We start from the raw sequence: 22,802 nt of genomic DNA, 5'->3' as shown, positions 1-22,802 counted from the left end.
AAAATTAGCCCAAAAATTAGCCAAAAACTCTAAAAATCACCCGAAATTTTCCAAAAATGCCAAAAAATCCCAGAAAAAACTGAGAATATTCCATAAACCTCAAAATATCATTGGCAATTCCATTCAAACACTTTCAACATGCATAAACAAGCCAAAAATACCACATTTTATTGAACACACCAATTACAACAAAATCACCAAACTGACTTTTGAAAATAGCAAAACACACAAAACTCCACCTATGAGGCCACAAAAGCATTCAAAATCATGCCGCAAATGCGCATCCAAAACAGATCATCAAGATCATAATTTATCAAAATTTTACAAAATTAATTGGAGATTAACGCAAAAATTAGCAAAAAAATAGCCAAAAATATCCGAATAATATACAAATTTTTTTTGGAAATTTTGTGCACATAGAAGAATGGTGCAACCAAATTACAGTTCAATTTGCACATCGATTCAATCGCCAATTAATTTCACCAATAAAAATCACTTCTAGGCAATTAAACCGGCAAAATTAAGTCAAAAATTGACGCAATCGGAGTGTGTAAAACCCTGTTTTGATCTAAAAAACGCAGCATTTAACCATTTCACATCCAATTTTCAATCAAACATTCAATTATGCAATTATATTAACCAACTTTTAAGTGCACGCGCACACACACATGCACACACACAAAAATAATTGGCAGTTTTTACCAACTTTTAGGTGCGCACACACAAGTGTTAATCATGTCAAATTTGCAAATTGAACACACAAATCTCTAATTGGGCATGACCACATCACAAATCAAATATCACATTAGCCAAATCACTAAGCACACATTGATTTTTAGGTGCACACATAAGGGCAAATTAGTGCACACACAAAGGCAAATTAAGCATACACACACTCAATTAGAGTGCACACACACTTGATTTTAATGCACACAATGAAATCAAGCATGAAATTAGCAAGTTAACAATGTACATTACCACATGAAGCCATCAATTAATGCACATTCAATTCTAGGAAAATTTTGGCATTACAACAGAATGCAACGTACAAATCAAAATCACAAAATTGATAACGGCTATACATGCACAAGACTTGAATCCAATGGCACCATCCAATTTCCGATTACACTGTAAGCCGATTTCATCGATGCTCCAAGCCCTAATGTTGCATTCCAAAATCAACAAATCGTCAAGTGATTAGCACAAATTGGCATTGTTAGAATGCAACCCAACTAATTAGACAAATATCAAAGCAGAAGCACAAAATGTTAGTCCAATTAGTAAAGAATTAGTGTGTAAGTTAGCAAAAATAAATTAATGAAATTAGGAAGGAGTTAGTGTGAAATTAGAGTGTGTAGGCACACAATTAACAAGATATGGTATCAAATTAGAGGAATTGAACGCATTGCCTCATATCCACACATCCAAAATCCACAAACAACAAACACACAAAGGAACTTAGTGAAGAAATTAGTGAGGAAACCTATCCGATTATGCCATAAATACACTAGCGTAGGCGACAATGGAGCCAAATGTTGGGGGTACCATCGTAGCATAGCTCCAATGACCAACAATAATTTTCAATCCGGAGTGATGATCTACCCGGCTAGGTCATGAAACCGATTAGTGAGCTAATCATGGGAACACGAATGGTGACTCTACGAGGTGAGGTTCTTGGCCTATGGAGGAGCTAAGCCACGATGTCTGGCAATCTCCACATCCACTTCTCTTCACCTCAAATAAACCCAATTACACACACTAACGATTGCAACAATGCACATATCACTAATCCCATCATGCAACACACTATTCACAAGCACACACACATAGATCTGTGCACACACAAAGAATAGAGGGCGATTACACAAGATTAGAGCGGTATTAACCACTCATCAATTACAATCTAGTTAATCAAGCATCATTAACCATCATAAGAGAGAATGAAAGAGGCATAGTGAAAGATAATTAAGCATTGATTAGTGTTAATCAAGTCACATGAGCAAGAAGAAACTCAAGGACTCCGTAGCCAAACACCTCATGAGCTCATACTAAGAGTGGTCTCAACTAATGTGGCTGAGAACCCTAATTCCATTTGCACATTGCCTTATAGACCTAGGGTAAAAATATGCAAAAAATAACCACGAGCTTTTATACCCACTACCAGGAAAAAACTATCTTCAATCTTTTGGTACAACCAAGCTACACAACTAATTGGGCAGAACGTATTGTAATTGCCGGTTTCACATTCGAAAGCAAGAGTCTCCGGAGTTTTCATGAAAGTGTTTCCTTAGATTAGAAAAGTGTGGATGTAAATCCATCTATGTATACACACAAAGATTTACTCTCTTCATCATCGGATAATTGTAAAGTCAAGCGGAACATCTTGGTGGTCATATCCACAATCACTTTCATTTATAAAGGTGGAATTTAAATAAAAATCAGAGAGTAAGCTAAACAATTCTCTATCTGGAATTTCCCTTGGCACGACTCCCTCTGGCTCGGATAAAATTTAATCAGCTATATTCAAATGAAAATCACGAACATAATTTAAATCCGGTTGATATTCAACCATTTCAAACAAGGTTTTTCCTTTCACTCTCGATACGCAAATATCTTCTACTAAGGGCAATACCTCTAGTACAGGCATGGGGCAAGCTTCTACATATTTATCAATAAGATCTCTTCCGGATGTTTGGTTTCCAACTAGACCCGCTAGTCGCAAGGGATGGGTATGTGATTTTTCTCTAACTGAAGCGCCAATACGGTTTGCCGCAAATAGAGCGTCGAAGCCATTATCTGTTATAATAATGCAATAATCCGCATAATTTAAGGGAGCGGCAAATCCCCCGCAAGCAACATCTCCCAGAACATCAAATGAAATGATGTCATATTCGTAAAAAGCATTTAATTCTTTCAAAGGTTTTACCGTTTCTCCCACAACGTACCCGCCGCATCCTGCTCCTGCAGGGGGTCCTCCAGCTTCTACACGATCTACCCTGCCGTAACCTCTATAAATCACATCTTCGGGCCATACATCTTCATAGTGGTAATCTTTCACGTGTAAAGTATCTATAATTGTAGGTATTAAAAATCCTGTTAGTGTAAATGTACTATCATGTTTTGGGTCACATCCAATTTGTAAGACTTTTCTTCCTCTTCTGGCTAAAGCTATCGATATGTTACAGCTAGTTGTTGATTTTCCAATTCCGCCTTTTCCATAAACTGCTACTTTCGTTTCATGAAACTCCAATTCGCGTTCATTTCTCCCAACTATTTTTCATCTTCCCCATCTTTCTAATTCTATTTTGCTTCCTCTTCTATTTTGCTTCCTCTATTCCCCCTAATTCTAGTCCTCAAAATAACGTGGAGGAAGAATCCCGCAACTATTCTACTACGCCTCCCGGAAGGGGGGAATAGAAACCACTCATTGGTGATTGATCAATACGAATCTTGGGAGGGGCTTGCCAGGTTGATCTTGACCTCGTCTCGGCCGGTTGACCCCCCCCCCCACCCTCCCACGCCCATGATTTGGGGGCCCCTCCATTCGAATGGGATTGCTATCGCCACTACCCCCCCCCCCCCCCCCCCCCCCCCCCCAAATAATGGGGGCTAGGGAGTATGCAAAGTCTTTGCAATGGCAAAGAAAGCTTAACTCCTTCCAGATTTGGAATTGGCTTCTGGAAAAAAGGTATTCAAGCAAGTGTGTATGGGACTGAATCCCCTACCATTTTCCCCGGTAGCTCAGCGGGAGAGCGGTCGGCTGTTAACCAATTGGTCGTAGGTTTGAATCCTATCCGGGGAGATCCGTATCTACGTCAAGAATTTCCACTAATACTAATTAGGATTAGGAGAGCTGTATTTCACATCACACATATGCCAAATCAAGTCGCGTGACCCACCAACCACCGAATGGTTTGCTATCGCGCTATTTTAGGCCTCGACACCAACGAATAGAAACGAGAATACTGGCACGTTCCGTTCTCTCCCCCCCCCCCCCCCCCCCCCATTTGAATAATTTAATTGGCCCATTCCAGTCATTCGATACACCGGATTGATTTAAAGTGGAAATTCTTAGATTTCGACGCCTCAATGAGATCCTTGAAGCTGCTTGGGGAGGGTGAGGGGGGGGGGGGGGGGGGGGGGGGGGGAATCCAAAATTTTATCGAGGATAGTTATTGGGAAGACAAATAATTGTCTTCGTTCGCATAATTCCTACGGAATAACCTATATCACTCCTTCCAATCCTACCTCTCAGTGGAGAGACTCCTAATTCCTATAGTAACTGTTCTCCAACTTCTTTTCTTTTTGAAATGCTATAATTAGATTTTTCGTATCAGTAAAAGGAAAATAGAGATCTTCCTCCTACTGAGTGAGTTGGCTTCCAATTCTATGGCTAGAGATCTAAACGGAGTGGGGAGTATCTAGGTGAGGAAACAACAGTTGTTTCATGACATAGAACTTTCATGAAGGAATTGTTTCATTGTTCAATCCAGTGATGCTTTACCAAACCGAAATGGATTGGATAGATATTCATAAGTTTCAAGCAACATATTATAAATAAGAAAATCCCGAAATGGGGAACGGTTCCGTCTCAGCCATTTGTTTCTATGAACCAGAAGCCTAAACCGAAGAAATCGTTCCGGGAAATCCTCCGCTACCGCGTAGCAACCCAAACGAACAGGAGTAAATATCTGCGGATATTGCAGATGTATATCTACAGAAGAGGTTTCCCTGACGTATTTAGAATCTCGCTCCTCCTCTTCTAGAGGAAGATTATTCCGCCGATTGAGAGATGAGTCGGGTTTCAATTTTGGATTCTCTTCGCTATAGAGGAAAAAATCTTTAATTTTATTATTTGACATCTTCTGAAGGCGCTGCCTTCTCATACCGTAAATGGTGTGAAGCCTCCGTGCCAGTTCTTTCGTTGACAACAAGTTGCGGCACAGGGAAGGAATGTTAGGGTCTGGCTGGAACAGAAGCATGGGGTCCCAGATGAAGCGCCCCCCGAAGAGTCGAGTCATTTCATTCAATCGATCACAATGTGTTTCATACTCATTAGATGAATCGCTAGAGATTCCCAATTCGAGAAATTGCTCACGTAACAACATATTATCCAATCGGGTTTTCAATCTTTTAATGGAATTATCTGTTCCATTAGTGACAGATTTCTCGAAGCTGAAAAGATACCCGCTTTTCTCGCGCCACTTACTTCTCTTTCCCCTAATCTTACTGAATTCAAAATCTTGTTGGGGTATGTAATTCTGATTGTAGTAAAGAAGAATTAAGTTATACAAATGGTTGGGTTCGGATTATACCCCCATCAATTCGTAAGTCCCGCTTCGCAGGAAACAAAGACGCCAAGCCTTGCGGGACCAAGTAATCTCACGCGATATCTCTGCCACTGAAATCGGTTAGACTACTAATTCTCCCTCTTTTCAGAGAGTTGGAAGAGCGACTTAGAGAGGTTACACCTGAGCAATACTTGGGTTTTCCAATAGGAAGAGGGGGAGGAAAACTATTACTGCGCCGGCTCTCTCCCCTACAAATTTCCGGACATGGGAAATTATTGGAGAGGTTTTCTAGGACGCCACAAGCTAGGTTTAAGTCATTCTCTACGAGTTTGTCGATAACAATGAAATTCTCTTCTTTTCCCCTATCCATTTGGAACGAATCGCGAGCTACTAATTTGGCTATTAGCTCTGGGAGATGCAAAAACATAGTGAATTCATCAATTGTTGATTCGGTTGTTGAAGGTTTCACATACCAGTTAGACAAGTAATAAAATCGCATTTTTAACTCGTCACGACCAATAAATGGAAAAGTTGTGAGAGAAATATATGTCAAACTATTCTTTACTTCTATCATCTTGTAGGAAGAGATTTCCCATTCAGAATTAGATTCCATCTCATTGCCTATATCACTAACAGTCGAATGTTGCCTATGCAAAGCTAATCCAATTGTGTTGCTACATACAAACTTTCTCCCTTTGGAAGTAACCTGCAGTTCCAGACACAGTACTCTCAAGAAGAGTCGGATTAGCCCCTACCTAGAAACCTTTGATACGTAATAGAATTGACAATTCTTTCTGACGTTGACGCCCATTGGACTTCCGAAAATTGATTAATTAGTTTAACCGATTCGGAGCTACTGAAGCTGGATCTATCCTCGCAGGTACGTGAGTCGTGGCAATAACGACATTCTCGCGGATGTCGGAGTTGCCGAGCTTGTGACCAATACTCTTCAAGATTTGGCAAAGTAGAAATTTGGGATCAGCTTCTAGCTTATTATACGAACAACAAATATTCAATTCATGAATATCTTGAATCCATAATGTACAAGGAGATATTTCTTTCGCTATTTCAAAGACGATATTTAATCGGTGTACGCTCTCTTTCGAGATGAAATTTTCACGTACATTATTGAAAAAAGATCGGTTGTATATGAATTTTTTGAGTGGTAGTTTCACCACTGAAAAGTAGGAGTTGGATGCTACATCTCTAATAAGAGAGGATTTGCCAGTTTCTACAGGTCCTACTAGCAAAATTCCTTTGGATGGTAATAATCCCAATTGGACTAGTGAAATAGGTATGTCACGACATGGCATATTTAGTAGACTGTCTCTTCGCCTTGTTGTTGCCGAAAATAGAATATCTCTCCCAAGGGCGGAAAAAGCCCACTTCTCCGCAGGATCCAACTTACGAATCTTGTGACCCAATAGATCATTTTGCAAGAATTGAAGTAAGTATGCCAAAACGTTGGATCTCTCTTGCGGGTAAGGTTCATGAAAAATCTTGTTTCTCGATAAATCATAATTGAATTTTGATTTCGATGCACACCTGTAGAGAATCTTAGTCGTTACCAAATGTTGAGTCAGTAGTTCTTTATTACTATCTAAAATATCAGAGCTTTCTCTACGAAATATCCACGAATCAATTTCATTTTTCACGAAAAGGAAAAAAAGTATATTACTTACACAATTCAAGAATCTATTGAGAGAATGAATTAGTAGATCTCTTGTTAACATTTAGCTTGTCGGGGGGGGGGAATACATTACCTTTCTCAAATAGGATCCACGCATTGGGTCTGTTAAATAGTCAATAGTAGCAAAACGTTTCCACAAATGAAAGGAATTGGAACCCGAAACGGCAGACAGGATGTTTCAATGACAGGAGAACAAGTAATATTGAGAGGATGCAGCAATAGGAGATAGGCCTATTGGAAAATTGAGATACCGACCATTCCCCCGGATGTAAAATCTCCGCTTTATCAGGGATTTTTTCGAGAATGAGAAGATCTGTCTCAGATGATATAGTATTAACAGAATTGTTTCTGAATATCAATCCTAGCCTTTGTAGGCTTCGGAGTAAATAGCCCTTCGCGCTACCTACTAAACCCCTAGCAATTCCTTCAGAAATTCTACGAAGATCATGATTTGAGTTGTAACTTATCTTAAGTACTATTTTCGGATATGCTTTTGTAATTAGATCGCAGAAGTATCTCCACCAGGTGGGGGTAAAAAACAGGGGTATATAATCTCCCAATAAGCTCCAATTTTCACCGATACTGTCTCTCCAGAAAATCCAAGAGATCTTATATCTGTTCAAATCTTATGATAATTCATTGAAATTGATGAAATGGGACGGGCAAGTAGCTTCTTCCGGGGCAGATGAATCTGCGAATCCCGCATCTTGGCGGGTAACATCCTCCCCAATTGATCCCACTATAAATCTTGATGTTACGCCATTGAATAATGAGAATCTTAGCGACCTATAAGGTGTATCCAATTTTTTCGGTTCCCAAAAATACTCAATAGACAACCCGTTTCGATAGACTTGACTCGTGGGGGAACCATTTCTCGAGTCTAATCCATCTTTGAAAAACTTCTCCGAATTGACTCGATCTAATACTAGCAGATTCCGACGAGGTTGGGTTCGCGATGATCCGACCACGAGTCGGAGTTTCTCGACGCCTCCTCCAAAGAAACTCCATCATTACTACACGAAAATAGGAACGAGTCTGTCGCTTCACGGGGGGATGAGCTCAAACTTGCCAGTAACCCATTCAGATCCGAATAGAATTGGGAAGTCCATCCAAATGAGTTACTGTGGTCGCGGATTCATGCAGGTTAGGCGAAATAAGTTGAATTGGTGTGAGTAAGTGATCAGCTACCTCCCCTGCCGCTTGTTTCAAAAAAATGGATGATAACGAATCTGACAATTGGAGGTGAATAAGTGAAAGGATATCAGATGAGGAGATGGCTTTCTCGTCGGAGCTCAAATAAAAGTTTTCTAACACGTCGAGATAACTATTGCTACAGTTCCCGACGAAGAAACCCCTTTTGATTCTCTGGATAAAGTTGTTTCCAGCCCAGCTCCGTATAGGTGAGTTGTTTCTTTCATCCATTTGATCGGAAATGTTTTTTGGAAGACTCTCACCAATATTCCTAACTGAATTCCCCCCACGGCTTAAATCACACACAAAAAGATTCCAATTTTGTCTCCCCATAATAGAAAGAGCCTCACCCGAGAATCCTGCTCGGATAGCTTCGATGCAAGACAACCCGAGAGAGGTGAAATTCGATGCAGGTTTTAGCGCAGTCGAGGAGCCTATCGATTTTTCACTTGTTAACAGTCTAGACTCGACTAAGAAACTTTTTCTTTCTTCAAGAATTAATTTGAAAAGAAGTATCTCTTCGTCAATGTAACCATCGGATAAACTTGAGAAAAAATCAAGCTCAATACAATCCATTTTGTTCAATTTTTCAAAATCTATGTCGTCCAATTTTTCGATGCAGTAATCAACGGTATCTATTAGAATTTTCTGGCGAGTAGCCTCAGCAACAATCATTTTGGAAAGAAATAACACATCGAGAAATCGGTGAAAATATTTCTTGGTATGTCTATTGGTACTACGGAGACTGACACCAGTCTTATTTAGCAACTCGTTTCCCACTAGTGACACACGGCACATTAATTCTGCCAAGTTGTACTTCATTGCTTCTCCCAAGAATTTCTTAACAGGCGAAACATACAAATTCCGTGTTGCATCGATCCGTCTATACAGATTTGATTGAACATTCCTACACTGACCAATATGGGAGGTAACATATTTGTTCGATAGACGCTCTACGTCATCCTTCCACTTGAATACTGTTTCTTCAGTTGCAATTCCCGTTAAATTGATGTATACTCTGCCACCCGTCCAACCATCCAACCAATATTTGATTCGGAAGAAATATTCAGTGGATAACGCGCAAAAATAATCGTGGAGAAGAAATATGTATGTTGAGTAGAGAGGTATGATTCTATTTTATTGTGCACAAAATTAAAGAATTATGCATGCTTATGATCATGTTTGTGGTGAAGACATCTCCCAAACACCAAGTAGAACTTGTCACTCTACTTTGGAAGTATGATATGGACTAAAGAGCAGACATGCTTGCGGCAGCTAAGTCTCTCGAGCACCAAATGGATTAGTCATCCATTCTGGAATGATGTCGTAGGGTAAAAAGGGACCTTCTACCCACTAAGAAACATGGACTAATGACTAGGCTTTATCTTCTCTATCTCATAATCAAGAATGACTATGATTTCAAGAGAGAGGTAATGTCATAAAATATAATATCTAACTTTACCAAATGATTTTCTCATATTAAACTGATCATTTAATATGGTAAGATAAAAGGGGAACAAGGGTTAGGATATACATATGTGCTTCTAGACCTATCTCAACAGGGGACCAAAAGGAGAAATTGTTGCATCTCAATAGGCGTCCAAAAGGAGACGGTATACCAAAGAGCAATGTGCAATAAGTGCTTCTAGATTTACCTCAGCAAGGGACCAAGAGGAGAGATGGCTACATCTCAATAGGGGTCCAAAAGGAGGTAATCTATCAAAGAGCAACGTGCATCTAATGGAGCTTAAAAGACCTTAGGGTTAGCTTCATTAAAGACCTTCAAAAGTTAGTGTTAAAAAGACCTTTGACCTTAGGCAAGCTAGGGATGACCTTGAGATGGGAATCCTAACCAAGCAGGAGGTGCTCGTCGGCTTGCTAAGTGTTTGTGGGAACCTTGCCCAAAAGCTTGAGGTGCTCCTCACATGCTTAAATGACTAAGGTTCTTGAAGGCTTCAATTCAAAGATAAACTCTCAAGAGGCATAAAACGTTTCCATGCTTGATTGACTAAGTGCTCTAAGTATTCAATTCAAACTATTTTACTTAAGAAGCATAAAATACATATGTTCAAATGATCCTCCACATGTGGCCCTCATGATGTGCTTGAATCCTATTGGATAGGTTTTAAAGGGGTCCAATAAGAATTTAGATGCATAAAAATAATAAATTAAGTTCTTTCTCTCAAAGAGAAAAAAGAGGACACATGTCCAAATGAAATTATTAATTAATACGAGAGAGAGAGAGAGAGAGAGAGAGAGAGAGAGAGAGAGAGAGAGAGGTGTGGACCAAGCATGAGAGGGAGGTATACTCTCCCACACACACACACATTCTCTCAATATTGTGCGGAGTGCAAAGTGCAAGAGCTCCATCTCCTTCTCCAAGCTTGTTGAGAAGTGGAGAGCCTACACCAACACTCTTGGCTATGGAATGCAAATCCAACCAAGAGCCATGCTTCAATGTCTAAGCTTTCCATCTTCTTCATCTTCATTATTATGCTATTATGCTATGTTAAGCAAGAAGAGTGAAGATAAGTGAGGAACTATTTCTTTCTCCTATGAATGATTCTTCTTCCTCTTCCCTACCCTCATTCCCCACTAGCTCTCTCCACCTTCAAAGGTGTTTGAGGCCTTGGGACTGAGGCTTGATAGTTAATGATTTTTGCAAAGTTTATGTTATGCTCATGATACATGAAGCTTTCCATCTTCATAGCATCACCAAGGTCACAAGGAACACAAAGATTATATTGTACCAAGTCTCTCTTAATGGAAGAATCTATAATACAAACGCCTTTTGGAGGGGGGACCGGCTCCAAGTAAATCCGGTCCTCAACTATTGTCATGTTCTCTAATACTCTCTCTCTTGCAAAAGTATTGTTCATGCCAAGTTAATTAAGTACTATGCTTCTGTTGCTACCATCAATTAAGTTCACCCTCTATGTTCTCAAAGTAATCTCACAAAAATGTTCACTCAAATTCTCTTAATTCCGCTACTCTCAAAGTTCACCCTTATGTTCTCAACGTAATCTCACAAAAATGTTCACTCAAATTCTCTTAATTCCGTTACTCTCAAAGTTCATAGGCCATTTCCATTACATAACATTGCCACTTATAGCTCCAATGAGACTCATGGATTTTTTGATATGATATATCTCTTTTGCTTCAACTTGACTATTCTATTCTCATCAACTTGATGAGGCCATAGGTCCATAATCAATGGGCCCACTTTCAAATCATTGAGTATGGTGCTTGGGTTAGGGTGAGCACGCACGCGTGCACACACACACACACATGTCACTTTCATTTGTGGCTTACTGTTGTGGGAATGGATACTTGCTGATATTTAATACTACATGGATGGTAGGTATAAGTTAAAAAAGTTTTAAGTAGGACATGGATAACAACCGATAGTTTTGTTGATACCTGTTATACGTATTCAAAGCTAACAAATCTTTTGTCTTGTTTATATGGATGAAGGTGAGGACTCTATCTTTACTTAGGATCTTTTTGGCTAAATTGATGTCCATCACTGTCGAACCTGGCCTCTTTCACTTTAAAATAAGTTTTTCTTGACTATCTTATGTACAAAACACTAGAATGATACCTCATTCTCACTATGATGTACAAAAATGAATCAAAGACTAAGTTGTTTTTGTGCTAATCATTGTCCATTGTCTTAAGCCAGCTATCTTTTGAAATGTTATGTTCTTTTGTGTAAAAGTATAATTTTGAAAACAACAACACATGCGTCCTAAACACAAGGTTCTCCCAGAAAGCTAGAAAACGAAGACGCTGGCTTTGGATATTTTTGTCTATAGGCTTTGATGGATCCACTGTCTATAATTTCTTGTTAGGTTGACAAGTGTTAGGTGGTATTTCCTTATCTATAGATCAGATCCCTACTCACAGCAATTGTAATCTTTGACTCTGCTCATTTTAGTTGCATGTTAATCCTAAATTACTTACCCTTGTGTAATTATTTTGATTCTTATAATATCACGCTCTTGGATGGATGGTTCGTCTAAGGACTATCCATAGAAACTAGTTAAAGCATGGAAAAGTTCTACGACTGACTATGAATGGCATCCATACTAATCTCTACTAGGAAGCAAAGCCTTAAAACTCCGACTAGAGTATAATCCTCTCTATTAACATTGCTACTTATAGCTTCGATGAGACTCATGGATTTTTCGATATGATACAGCTCTTTGGCTTCAGACTTGGTATTCTTTTCTCATCAACTTGATGAGCCGTAGGCCCATACTCAATGGGCCTACTTCCGAATCATTGAGTATGGTGCTTGGGTTAGGGCAAGCGCGCACTCACACACACACACACACACACACATATGTCACTTTCATTTGTGGCTTACTGTTCTCAGAATGGATACTTGCTGATATTTAACACTACATGGATGGTAGGTATAAGTTAAAAAGGTTTTAAGTAGGACATGGATAACAACTAATAGGTTTGTCACACACATGTTATACGTATTCAAGGCTAATGAATCTATTGTCTTGTTTATATGGATGCAGGTGAGGAGTCTATCTTTACTTAGGATCTTTTTGGCTAAGCTGTTGTCCATCACTGTCAAACCTGGCCTCTTTTACTTCAGAATAAGTTGTTCTTGACTATCTTATGTACAAAACACTAGAATGATACCTCATTCTCACTATGATGTACAAAATGAATCAAAGATTAAGTTGTTTTTGTGCTAATTATTTTCCTTTGTCTAAAGCCATATGCCTTTTGAACTGTTATGTTCTTTTGTGTATAAGTATAATTCTAAAAACAGCAACATACACGTCCTAAACACAAGGTTCTCCCATAGAGCTAGGAAACCAGGACGCTAGCTTTGGAGATTTTTGTCTATAGGCTTTGATAGACCCACTATCTATAAATCCTTGTCAGGTTGACAGGTGTTAGGTGGTCTTTCCTTGTTTAAGATTGGATTCCTACTCACAGCTATTGTAGTCTTTGACTCTGCTGGTTTTAGGTTGCAGGTTAATCCAAAATTACTTTACCCTTGTGTAATTATTTTGATCTATATGATTTCACGAACATTTTACCTATAAACGAACCACTCTTGGATGGATGCTTCGTTTGAGTACTATCCATAGAAACTGGTTAAAGCATGGAAAACTTCTACGACTGACTATGAACAGCATCCATACTAATCTCTATTGGCTAACAAAGCCTTAAAACTCCAACTGGAGTATAATCCTCTCTGTTAACATTTCCACTCATAGCTCCAATAAGACTCATGGATTTTCTGATATGATACAACTCTTTGGCTTCATACTTGACCATTATATTCTCATCAACTTGATGAGGCCATAGGCCCATACTCAATGGGCCTATTGCCTACTCATTGAGTATGGTGCCTATGTTAGGGTAGACACACACACACACACACACACACACACACACACACACACACACACACACACACACACACACACACACACACACATGTCATTTTCATTGAGGCTACTGTTCTGAGAATGGATACTAGTTGATATTTAACACTACATGGATGGTAGGTATAAGTTAAAAAGGTTTTAAGTAGGACATGGATAACAACGGCTAGGTTTATTGACACCTGTAATACGTATTCAAGGCTAACGAATCTGTTGTCTTGTTTATATGGATGTAGGTGAGGACTCTATCTTTTACTTAGGATCTTTTTGGCTAAGTTGATGTTTAGAACCTGGCCTCTTTCACTTCAGAATAAGTTGTTTTTGACTATCTTATGTACAAAACACTAGAATGATACCTCATTCTAACTATGATGTACAAAAATGAATCAAATACTGAGTTGATTATATAGACAACATCAGTAGACCAAGGACTAGCTCTGTGTCAAGTTTCAGTACATTCTGGCACCGAGGTGCATGGATCGCGATCCATGTTCCTCTGACACAATTTGATACAAAATTTACACCATAGCTAGAGGACACCAAAAGGAATCTAGTGGCCTTTTCAAAACTGAATTTGGATATAAAAAACCAGACTCAAAGCTCAAAACTGCCAAGAACTCTGGCAAAATGTCAGAATTGACCTAATTTTCAATCCAGAGGTCAATTTTCAAATTTTTTGATGCCATAGTACCTACTAATCATGCTGAATCTGATGGTACCAAGAAAAGTCAATTTGGCTCCCAACATAGATCGCGATACATGTTCCTCTAAGTTAGAATAAAAGCAGAATTTGACCACACAGAGTTGTGCTAATAATTGTCCTTTGTCTAAAGCTAGCTCTGTCTTTTGAAATGTTATGTTCTTTTGTGTATAAGTATAATTCTAAAAACAACAACACACATATATATATGTACATACTTACATGCATACAAAGATATATAGAGACATTTGAAAGTGAAAAAAGTGAAATGAGAGAGATATAGTGTGAGTATTTCTATGTGTGCTCATGAGTGAGCTTGAAATTGTATAGTATTAGACATTCAAAACTGTTAGTAAGAGCGAGCGAGACCCGCCGTAGGTAGGTTGCACGAGCTTGTGTATGTGAAGGAACTCTCAATTTCAAAAAACCTCTCCTATGGGGTGTACGGGAGGATGGGAAGGTACGCTCAATTTCAAAAAACCACTGCTATGGGGTCTCTGCGGTCCTCTTGATTAGTTGACACCGAATGTGTCAAGTGGGATCAATGGCGACTATTAATTCAGGGGCGGCGGGATTGGTTTTGCATCATTTGATGGAAAATTAATCTACAAGTGATTACCATGTGATCCCAATTAAGATGAACCCCAAGTAAACTCAATGTGAGCACCAAGTGACCACCAAGTGATCCCCATATGAATCCTAATAAGGATGTGATCACCTAGATCCCTGTGTGATCCCAACCATCCCAAAGTGATCTCCATCTTGTCATTTTGTTATATTATTGCAAGTTCTCATCAACATTTCAAGTGCCGCGCGAAAGCTTAATGGTAGAGTTATAGCCTCCGATGTGGTGGGTGGCGGGTTCAAGCCTCGAAGGCCTAATCTGACTGGAATACTTTTATTCTTGAGAATAAACGAACAATCCACATCATCCAAAGATCATGGACGGTCGATCCCACATGGAAATGGGGGTGTCAAATTGTCTTGAGGGGGGTCTATGGCCCCTGTCACATTGGGGCGGCTGTCCCACCCTTTTTTCGAAGGTGGTCATGGGCGTTGCTATCACACTTGGATTAAAAACAACAGCTGTCCAAGTGGTTTGATGTCCGCCTTCCATGTTGGCAACCAGAGTTCAAAACCTATGCCGTCGTTTCCCGATTGCACTTTTCGCAGATGGTTGCTGCTAGGTGATCTTGGCCGAGGGTGCGAGGCTGCCCCTCTGACAAGAATTGGAGGCCATGTGAATGGTTGGTCGCCACGTCCGTTTGGCCAACTTGCCCGCAACAGTGTGACAAGGGCCTATGGGCACTCGGTGGTCTATGGGCACTCGCTCTCTTCCTTCAAATTAATAAAAGAAAGAGTGGGAGGATGGGAAGGTACTCAATCACATGAAATAAAACATTGTAAACTACATTAGTGCTTCTTGCACGGCAAAATAGCATTCATACAGCAAAGCTCCGACCTCAATAGCCATGGCGACCCTCTTGCCCTCCTCCTCCGTGCTGATGTTCCTGTCGCTTCTTCTCCTTGTATACGCAGCAAGTGCCTTTGAACATCTAGTGTACAAGACCGAAGATCTCTCCTCAGAGGAGAAGCTACAAGAGCTCTTTGAACACTGGCTGCACAAGCATGGGAAGAACTACTCGGTGCACTCGCAGAAGCTCTCACGCTTTGAAATCTTCAAGCATAATCTAATCTACTTACATCATCGCAATCAGGGTTTGCATTCGCACAAGTTGGGTCTCAACCGCTTTGCTGATCTCTCGATTGAGGAGTTCCGGCGCAAACATCTTGGGTTGCACCGCCCTTCAGTTGTGCCTCCTGTGAACCTCTTACGGCAACGCCGCTCTGCTTGCCGGTCAAGACCTCCCTCATCTGTCGATTGGCGGCAACATGGTGCTGTGACACCTGTCAAGGACCAAGGGAGCTGTGGTTAGTACTCCGGTCTCATCATGAACTTTTTTTTTTCTTTTTCGTCTGTGGAGTTGCCTGGCGGGGCTCATTATCTCCAAAGTTAACTGCTGGATTCTGGATATCATATGTTGTCATCATGTTCTGCTCCTCGTGTGAGAGATTTTGCATACCGAAGTTATGCTAATTTTTGATTTACTGCTATTATCTGCTTCTTGTGTTAACAAGGGTGGAATCGATGCTCTTGTTAATGAGAAGCTGAACAAGAACAATTTCCATGATTGGATGTTACGCAGTTTTGATATTCATGTCGTGCACTTGCATTCCTGTAGGTAGTTGCTGGGCCTTCTCTTCTGTAGGTGCCATAGAAGGTGCACATGCCATTGCGACTGGGAAGCTTGTCAGCCTATCGGAGCAAGAGCTAGTGAGCTGTGTGTCCGCCACTAATGGGTGCAATGGTGGTCTCATGGACCCTGCGTTTGAGTGGGTCATCAAGAACCGAGGCATCAATACTGAGAATGGGTACCCATATGTTAGCGGCAATGGGAGGAGTGCCGTGTGCAGCTTATGGAAGGTATTTCTTGTTGGGTTGTTCATTGAATACAATCTTGTAGTCAAGTGAGCTGTCTTCTACGGGTCTTTCTATGTGTGCATCTTGTTTAGCTCTGCTTATTCTGGCTCTATCGCAGATGATGAAGAAAGCAGTAAGCATCAACAGCTACGTGGATGTGACTCCTCAGGATGAAAATTCGTTGATGTGTGCGGTGGCTCAGCAACCTGTTAGTGTTGCCATCAATGCGGGAGTCCTAGATTTTCAACTTTATGCTGGAGTAAGTTTCCTGGTTTCCTATCACTATCATATTTTTTTTCATACGCAACCTTGATTTGTGAGCATTTTGGAAACAGTTTGTAGCATTCAACTCCAATTAACCATTGAGTATTACAACAGAGTATTTGCAAGCAAGCAGCATTTTCACTGAAATATAACATTATGAATTAGAATGAATCATGAATTAATGACCATTGCGAAAGACACCCATTTTCTAAAACACAATTAGGGTCAAGTTTGAAACCCCATCATAAACTCCAATTTTCAAACTTTTCTTGATAATCATTTCAAACGAGTTTGAATGCGACTATGATTCTAGCTTCTTATGTGTATTCTTTATAAGTTTTGAAGCCTTATTCTTTGAAGATAATGGAAATTCATGCATTTTGCTGAATTTCCCTCTTTTTTTTTGTCTCTATAGCATATGAAATCTGACTTATGGTATTTTCTATGGGTCTGAATCATACTTTTTTCATACTTCCATACCTGTATGCATACGTAGTATGTTTGGCGCATGAAAAAGCTATGTTTTAAAGAGGGACTTGCAAAGTAAGATATGAAAGTCTTTTTTTGCAAAGGGGGGGTTCATAATTTAGGTTAAGCAAACAGGTGATTTAATCACGTGAGTGCGCAAGTGTAACCTTTAGAATATTGCTTTTGTTCTACAGGGTGTTTTCAATGGAACGTGCTCCGACAACCCTGATGATGTGGACCATGCTGTGTTGGTTGTTGGGTACGGGTCAGAAAATGGCGAGGACTACTGGATCGTGAAGAATTCTTGGAGTGAGAGTTGGGGAATCGACGGCTATGTCCACATACCGAGAAATACTGGCAACTCAAGGGGAGTGTGTGGAATCCACACTATGCCATCTTACCCTGTTGTGAAAGCGAGCTCTGGTAGTGGTGTTAGCGTCATGTAGATGTAGATGTGGCAAATAAATTTGGCCTTTTGTGAGTATGTAGGGGGCTCTACTGATGCAAAATATGTATTTGGTGTACATATGTATTCCTATGCTTATGGGGCAGAAGGAAGGATGGCTTCTATATATACACGAAGGAATCAAGTTCTCTTAATGTATCAAAGAGAACTTTATAGTGTATCATGTATGACTGGGAAGCTCCGAAGGCGTGTGAACTAGCATTACGTAAGATGAAAAATTGTGTTCATGTTCTCTTTAATTATTGACTTTTAAGAAATGTTATCTTTAATTAGTGAGAAATGTGCATTTTTTATGATTGGGGGGAGCAAATCTAGTGGGTTCAAATGGTAACCCTTCTTCACAGCCACATGGCTATCCAAACTCACAACCCTTTCCCCATCACTTCCTCTAGCTTGTCTAAACCTGAACTTAGACCTCCTTCTCAGAGCACAATCAAGCGTGTTGTTGAGCGGGCCTTGGGGAAAATTGCTACATCCCATACACCACAAATTGTAGCTAAACTTGGGGATGCAACCTGGCTAGAGAGTGGTTGTGCTATCATAAGTGCAAGTGGTCCATAACTAAGAGAAGCCTTTAAAGAGGTTTTGAGATGGATACTTAATGCAAAGGGACCAAGTCCACCAAAATATAAAAGGCCATCGTATGTGCTATTGAGGCTATAATTAGGAGCACCTAAAGTAGCTACTTGGTACAACATGCCCCCTATGTTAGTGATGACATCGGCTTCATTGAATGTTCCAAGACATGCATACCTCTTATGCGCTATTATAACTAATTGGTGTGTATCTAGTGAGGAGCTCATGGTGAGCAATAAGTGGAAGGTTGCCTTTTGCTATGTGAATTTTTGGAGGCATGCTAAAAGAGGGAGAACAGGTATTGTTGTACCTAGACAAACATGGGACTTCACATAATAATAGCCTTTGGATTAGGTTTTACGCGTCAAGGGATCATTATTCACCAAAAATGACCTTACATTGGATTGAGATTGCAAGACCCACCTAGACTGTTCAAATTCTTTGTTTAACAGATCGCTCAAACCTTGTGAGGCGATAAACATGTTTGTGAGCGTCACCAGGGTTGCTTGGTTGCACTCGAACCCATGACCCGGGTCACAGCGGTTGAGTGCTCAACCAACCAAGCTAGCTCCTTTGGATAGAATCATTCAAATTTTAGATGTATGTGTGTAAGACCCAACAAAACTATCAAACTTTTCACAAGGATGTCTATCCAACTCTTAAGAAAAAGTTTTTTGTAAGCACTGTTTAGGTTTGTTTTTTTGCAATACCTTGAGGGTATAGGTATACCATAAGTTTGTCTATAGAAGAATTGACAAAGGAATTGGCTATTAACCAACTTGACATTGTGACGACTCTCAAAAGAGCATTTGAAAATGTCCATGCACCAACTTTGTAAGAGTTGGGTAGGTGATCATATAGCCAATGAAGGGTTTCTTTTTTCATTTTAAAGCTTTTGTAATGGCTTGTTTTATGCCCAAGTTTGACCCCATATCTCCACTGTGAGGAATGCTTGCATAGGATGTTTTAATATTGGCGGCAAATATTGAAGTAATTCGATTAGGAAAATCAACTGCAAATTTGTATTGGGAGTTGATAATCCAAAATGGATATCTCCTCCATTAAGGAGCCAAACCTTTCTTTTAAGAAGCTTGAAAGGGTTCTAGGCATGTTTTCATAGAAGCCACCACTTGAAAAAAATGCAGCTATGACCATTCTTAATCCATTTTATGTACTTTGAAAGTGGCTATCAAGAAAGGAAAGCTCCCTTGGAGAAATATTGTTTAGTGAGTTTGGAAGTTAAGAGCGAGACTTCCAAAGTGATTGCTACTTAATCTTTCCTTAGCTAATTGGCAAGTGAAATACTTTTTTATGAAAGTATGGTTATTTGTAGCCTTATTTTGTTTGGAAGAATTAAAGTTCCTATTTAATCTTGTAGATTGTAGTGGGAATTTGATAAGAAAAAGTATATTTTTTTGGACTTGAATACTACATAAATTCTTCTCTTAGGAATTTCTTAAAGTTAGCGATGGTTGATGAGATAAGCGTCCATAATCAATGGGAAAAAGAAACTTGTAATTATATGCTTCCTTCATCAATATCCATGGTTCTGAAGGGATGTGATTTGGACCCTTAGCTATGCATTCCCCTGTAGGGGAGTGCTTTATAACAACAAGGTTGTTTGTGAGACTAGATGTCCAAATTTAGGATAGATAAAGCTTTTATACTCAATGCAAGAGCATCTATGAGTAGTGATACTTTGCATTCTATGAGAGCATTCATAAACCTATGTAGGATTGGTTTTGTGTAGCCACCCTTGCACGAGGAGGCTTTCTTATGTGGATGGAGAGTGATAACAAATGCCAAAGCTAGTGGTTGACTACACCTATTGTAACACCTATTGCATTTGATCATATAAATAGGGTAAACTATTGATATTAGGATAAGATGTTACTTGAAATGTTTTTAAAGGCTAACACATTAATCTTTCTTTGCTAGATCAATAGGAATTGCTACACCGACAACCATGTTTAATGGGTAAGGGCAAAGTTGATTAGATATATGGTCAGTGTCTAGATACCACTAGCCACAATAGCACTCAAGCCCCCAAAGGGCCAAAGAAGCCAAAAGGAAGAGACCAAGCACCACAGAGGTCCAAGGAGGATCCACACAAAAGAGCAAAGGCAGCGGAAGAGAAGTCCAAGGAGGTTTTAAAGGAAGAGAATCCAAAGAAGGAAGAGAAGCTGAAGGAGGTTCCGAAGAATACAAAGAATCCTATTGACCCCCAGAAAGAGCCCCAGAAAAACATAAACACATGCCAAAGAGGAGGAAAAGAAGGAGAAAAAGAAGAAACAGATATTTGAAGAACCAAAGCCCAAGGAGGAAGAGAAGCATAAAAAGACAGCCAAAGAGACAAAGCCTAAGGAGGGCAAAAAGAAAGAAGAAGAGCCCAAAACAACAAGGAATAGCCCAAGAAGAACAAAGGAAGCTAGCACAAGAAAGAGTCCTAGGACTCCCATAATTTTGTAAATAGCAAAGTAGTACATATTCTACTTGAGGACATTACGTACTATCTACTTGAGAATATTACATACTCCCTACTTGAGAGTATTTTGTAAAGAGAAAACTTTACATACTCATGTTTTCTTGTAAAGAGAAAACATTACAAATTCTCTCCTTGAGAGCATGATGTAAATTTTACAATGTCACTGGCTCCATTTCTCGTGTAGCTCACAATATAGTTTTTAAATTTTTGTTGCATTTTTGGCAACCCTTACATTTGTCTTTGCATGTTTTTCATAGTCCAAGTGTGTTGACAGCAACATGTAAAGGCCCAAACCATAATCCATGCTATCCTCCAATCCTATCCTAGAAGGGCCTAAGAAATCTGCCAACCATGGTGGGAGTAAATCTGGCTCAAGAGCTACCTCTTCCTTCTCTTCCACCTCTTCTTGCCCATAGCGCTTGACCTATTAATCATTATAAGGGTGACAAACCTAAACTTGGTTGGCCTATTTATAGTGTTGTGATGACATTGACATCAAACAAGATAAGACATCTGAATAAATAAGACATCTAAACAATAAATCAAATAAAATGGAAACCAACGAGAGTGAGACATCTGAATTAAAATTCCATTTGTCATTGATATGGAAATATTGTACAAAATGTCAGTCTGCTATAAGAGGAGACAACCAGCATGTGTACAAAATGGTAGTCTGATAAACTTTGCATAGGGATCAGGCTTTAGTAGGATTTAGCTTGGAAGAAGATGTAATATCCCCTTTGACACTGTTGGAAATAGGGTTGCAGAAAAATTCACACAGCTTGGAGAAGATGAAGGAAGCTCAATGCACGCAACAGAGAGTACATTACTTAGTACGCAATGGAAATATGAGATAGCCCTAGAGTGATGGATGTATATACAATGCATGTGGGGGGGGAGGGGGGGGGGGGGGGGGGACCTCCTAGCAAGGGAAAAAATGCCCCGATGGTCCTAAGTGTGTTCACACACACATCATTACCACATGTATATGGTAAAAAATCCCCCTTTGGAGTGATGCAATGAATGAGAGTTGACTCATAGAGTATAGAGAATTTCCATGCCCTGAGAACATGATCAATCCACAAAGGGGAGCAAGCCCAAATCTTTGCGGAAAGCTTTGAACTTCTCACGAGACAATGCCTTTGCGATTTGCAAGGTTGTCGTGTGTTGGTGCATAAGCCAAGCTAACCTTTGTTGCTGAGAATCTCTCCCTGGCATAGTGGTGATGTACCTCAATGTGCTTTGTGCGGGCATGGAAAAATGGGTTCCTCACAACTGCCAATGCTCTTTGACTGTATGAGGTCTCCAATTCGGAAGATTGGGATGACTTGATAGATGGCCTTCCTTTATTCTCAAGTTCCGTTGACAAAACCCTACTCCGATTTTACGAAGCAAGGTTACGAGCAACAGAAGAGAAGAAGTCCTCTATCCATCTTGATCGTGGTTATAAGGGTCATACACCACAAGCCAGTTCAAAAAATCAAAGGATTCTAATGGGAACTAATTCCTATATCATAAAGATAAAATCTCATTGGCATACTTAGGATCTATAAACAACGCCTTTTTTTCCACGTTTAAGAGGTACGGCCACCATTCATAAATTTAAGATGTGATATGAGACTTATGCTTAAGTAACTAATAGTCTTGTGAAAAGTACCTAACTGATCGGGTCTACGTATCCATAGACATAGATCCGTATGGATACTAGTCTCTCACTTTTCGGACCGCACTCAACCGTTCTTGTTTTCTAATTACTACCACATCGTGCATCT

General features: G+C 39.8%; 1 protein-coding gene across 1 annotated transcript; it reads left to right on the top strand.

Annotated features, from left to right (window-relative positions):
- The first annotated feature begins 15,687 nt into the window (after positions 1-15,687).
- LOC147437409 (cysteine protease XCP1-like) lies at positions 15,688-18,208 on the top strand. The gene is made up of 4 exons (XM_086486943.1): positions 15,688-16,221; positions 16,533-16,774; positions 16,890-17,030; positions 17,698-18,208. The coding sequence occupies exons 1-4, from the start codon at positions 15,762-15,764 to the stop codon at positions 17,947-17,949; spliced, it is 1,095 nt and encodes a 364-aa protein (XP_086343069.1). The 5' UTR covers positions 15,688-15,761; the 3' UTR covers positions 17,950-18,208.
- Positions 18,209-22,802: the final 4,594 nt, after the last annotated feature.

The sequence above is a fragment of the Adiantum capillus-veneris genome, chromosome 17, assembly GCF_014529385.1.
Source record: "Adiantum capillus-veneris isolate H3 chromosome 17, ASM1452938v2, whole genome shotgun sequence".
NCBI classification, from domain to species: Eukaryota; Viridiplantae; Streptophyta; class Polypodiopsida; order Polypodiales; family Pteridaceae; genus Adiantum; species Adiantum capillus-veneris.
Note: the sequence above shows the minus strand (reverse complement) of the source record. Positions and strands in the feature narration are given on the sequence as shown.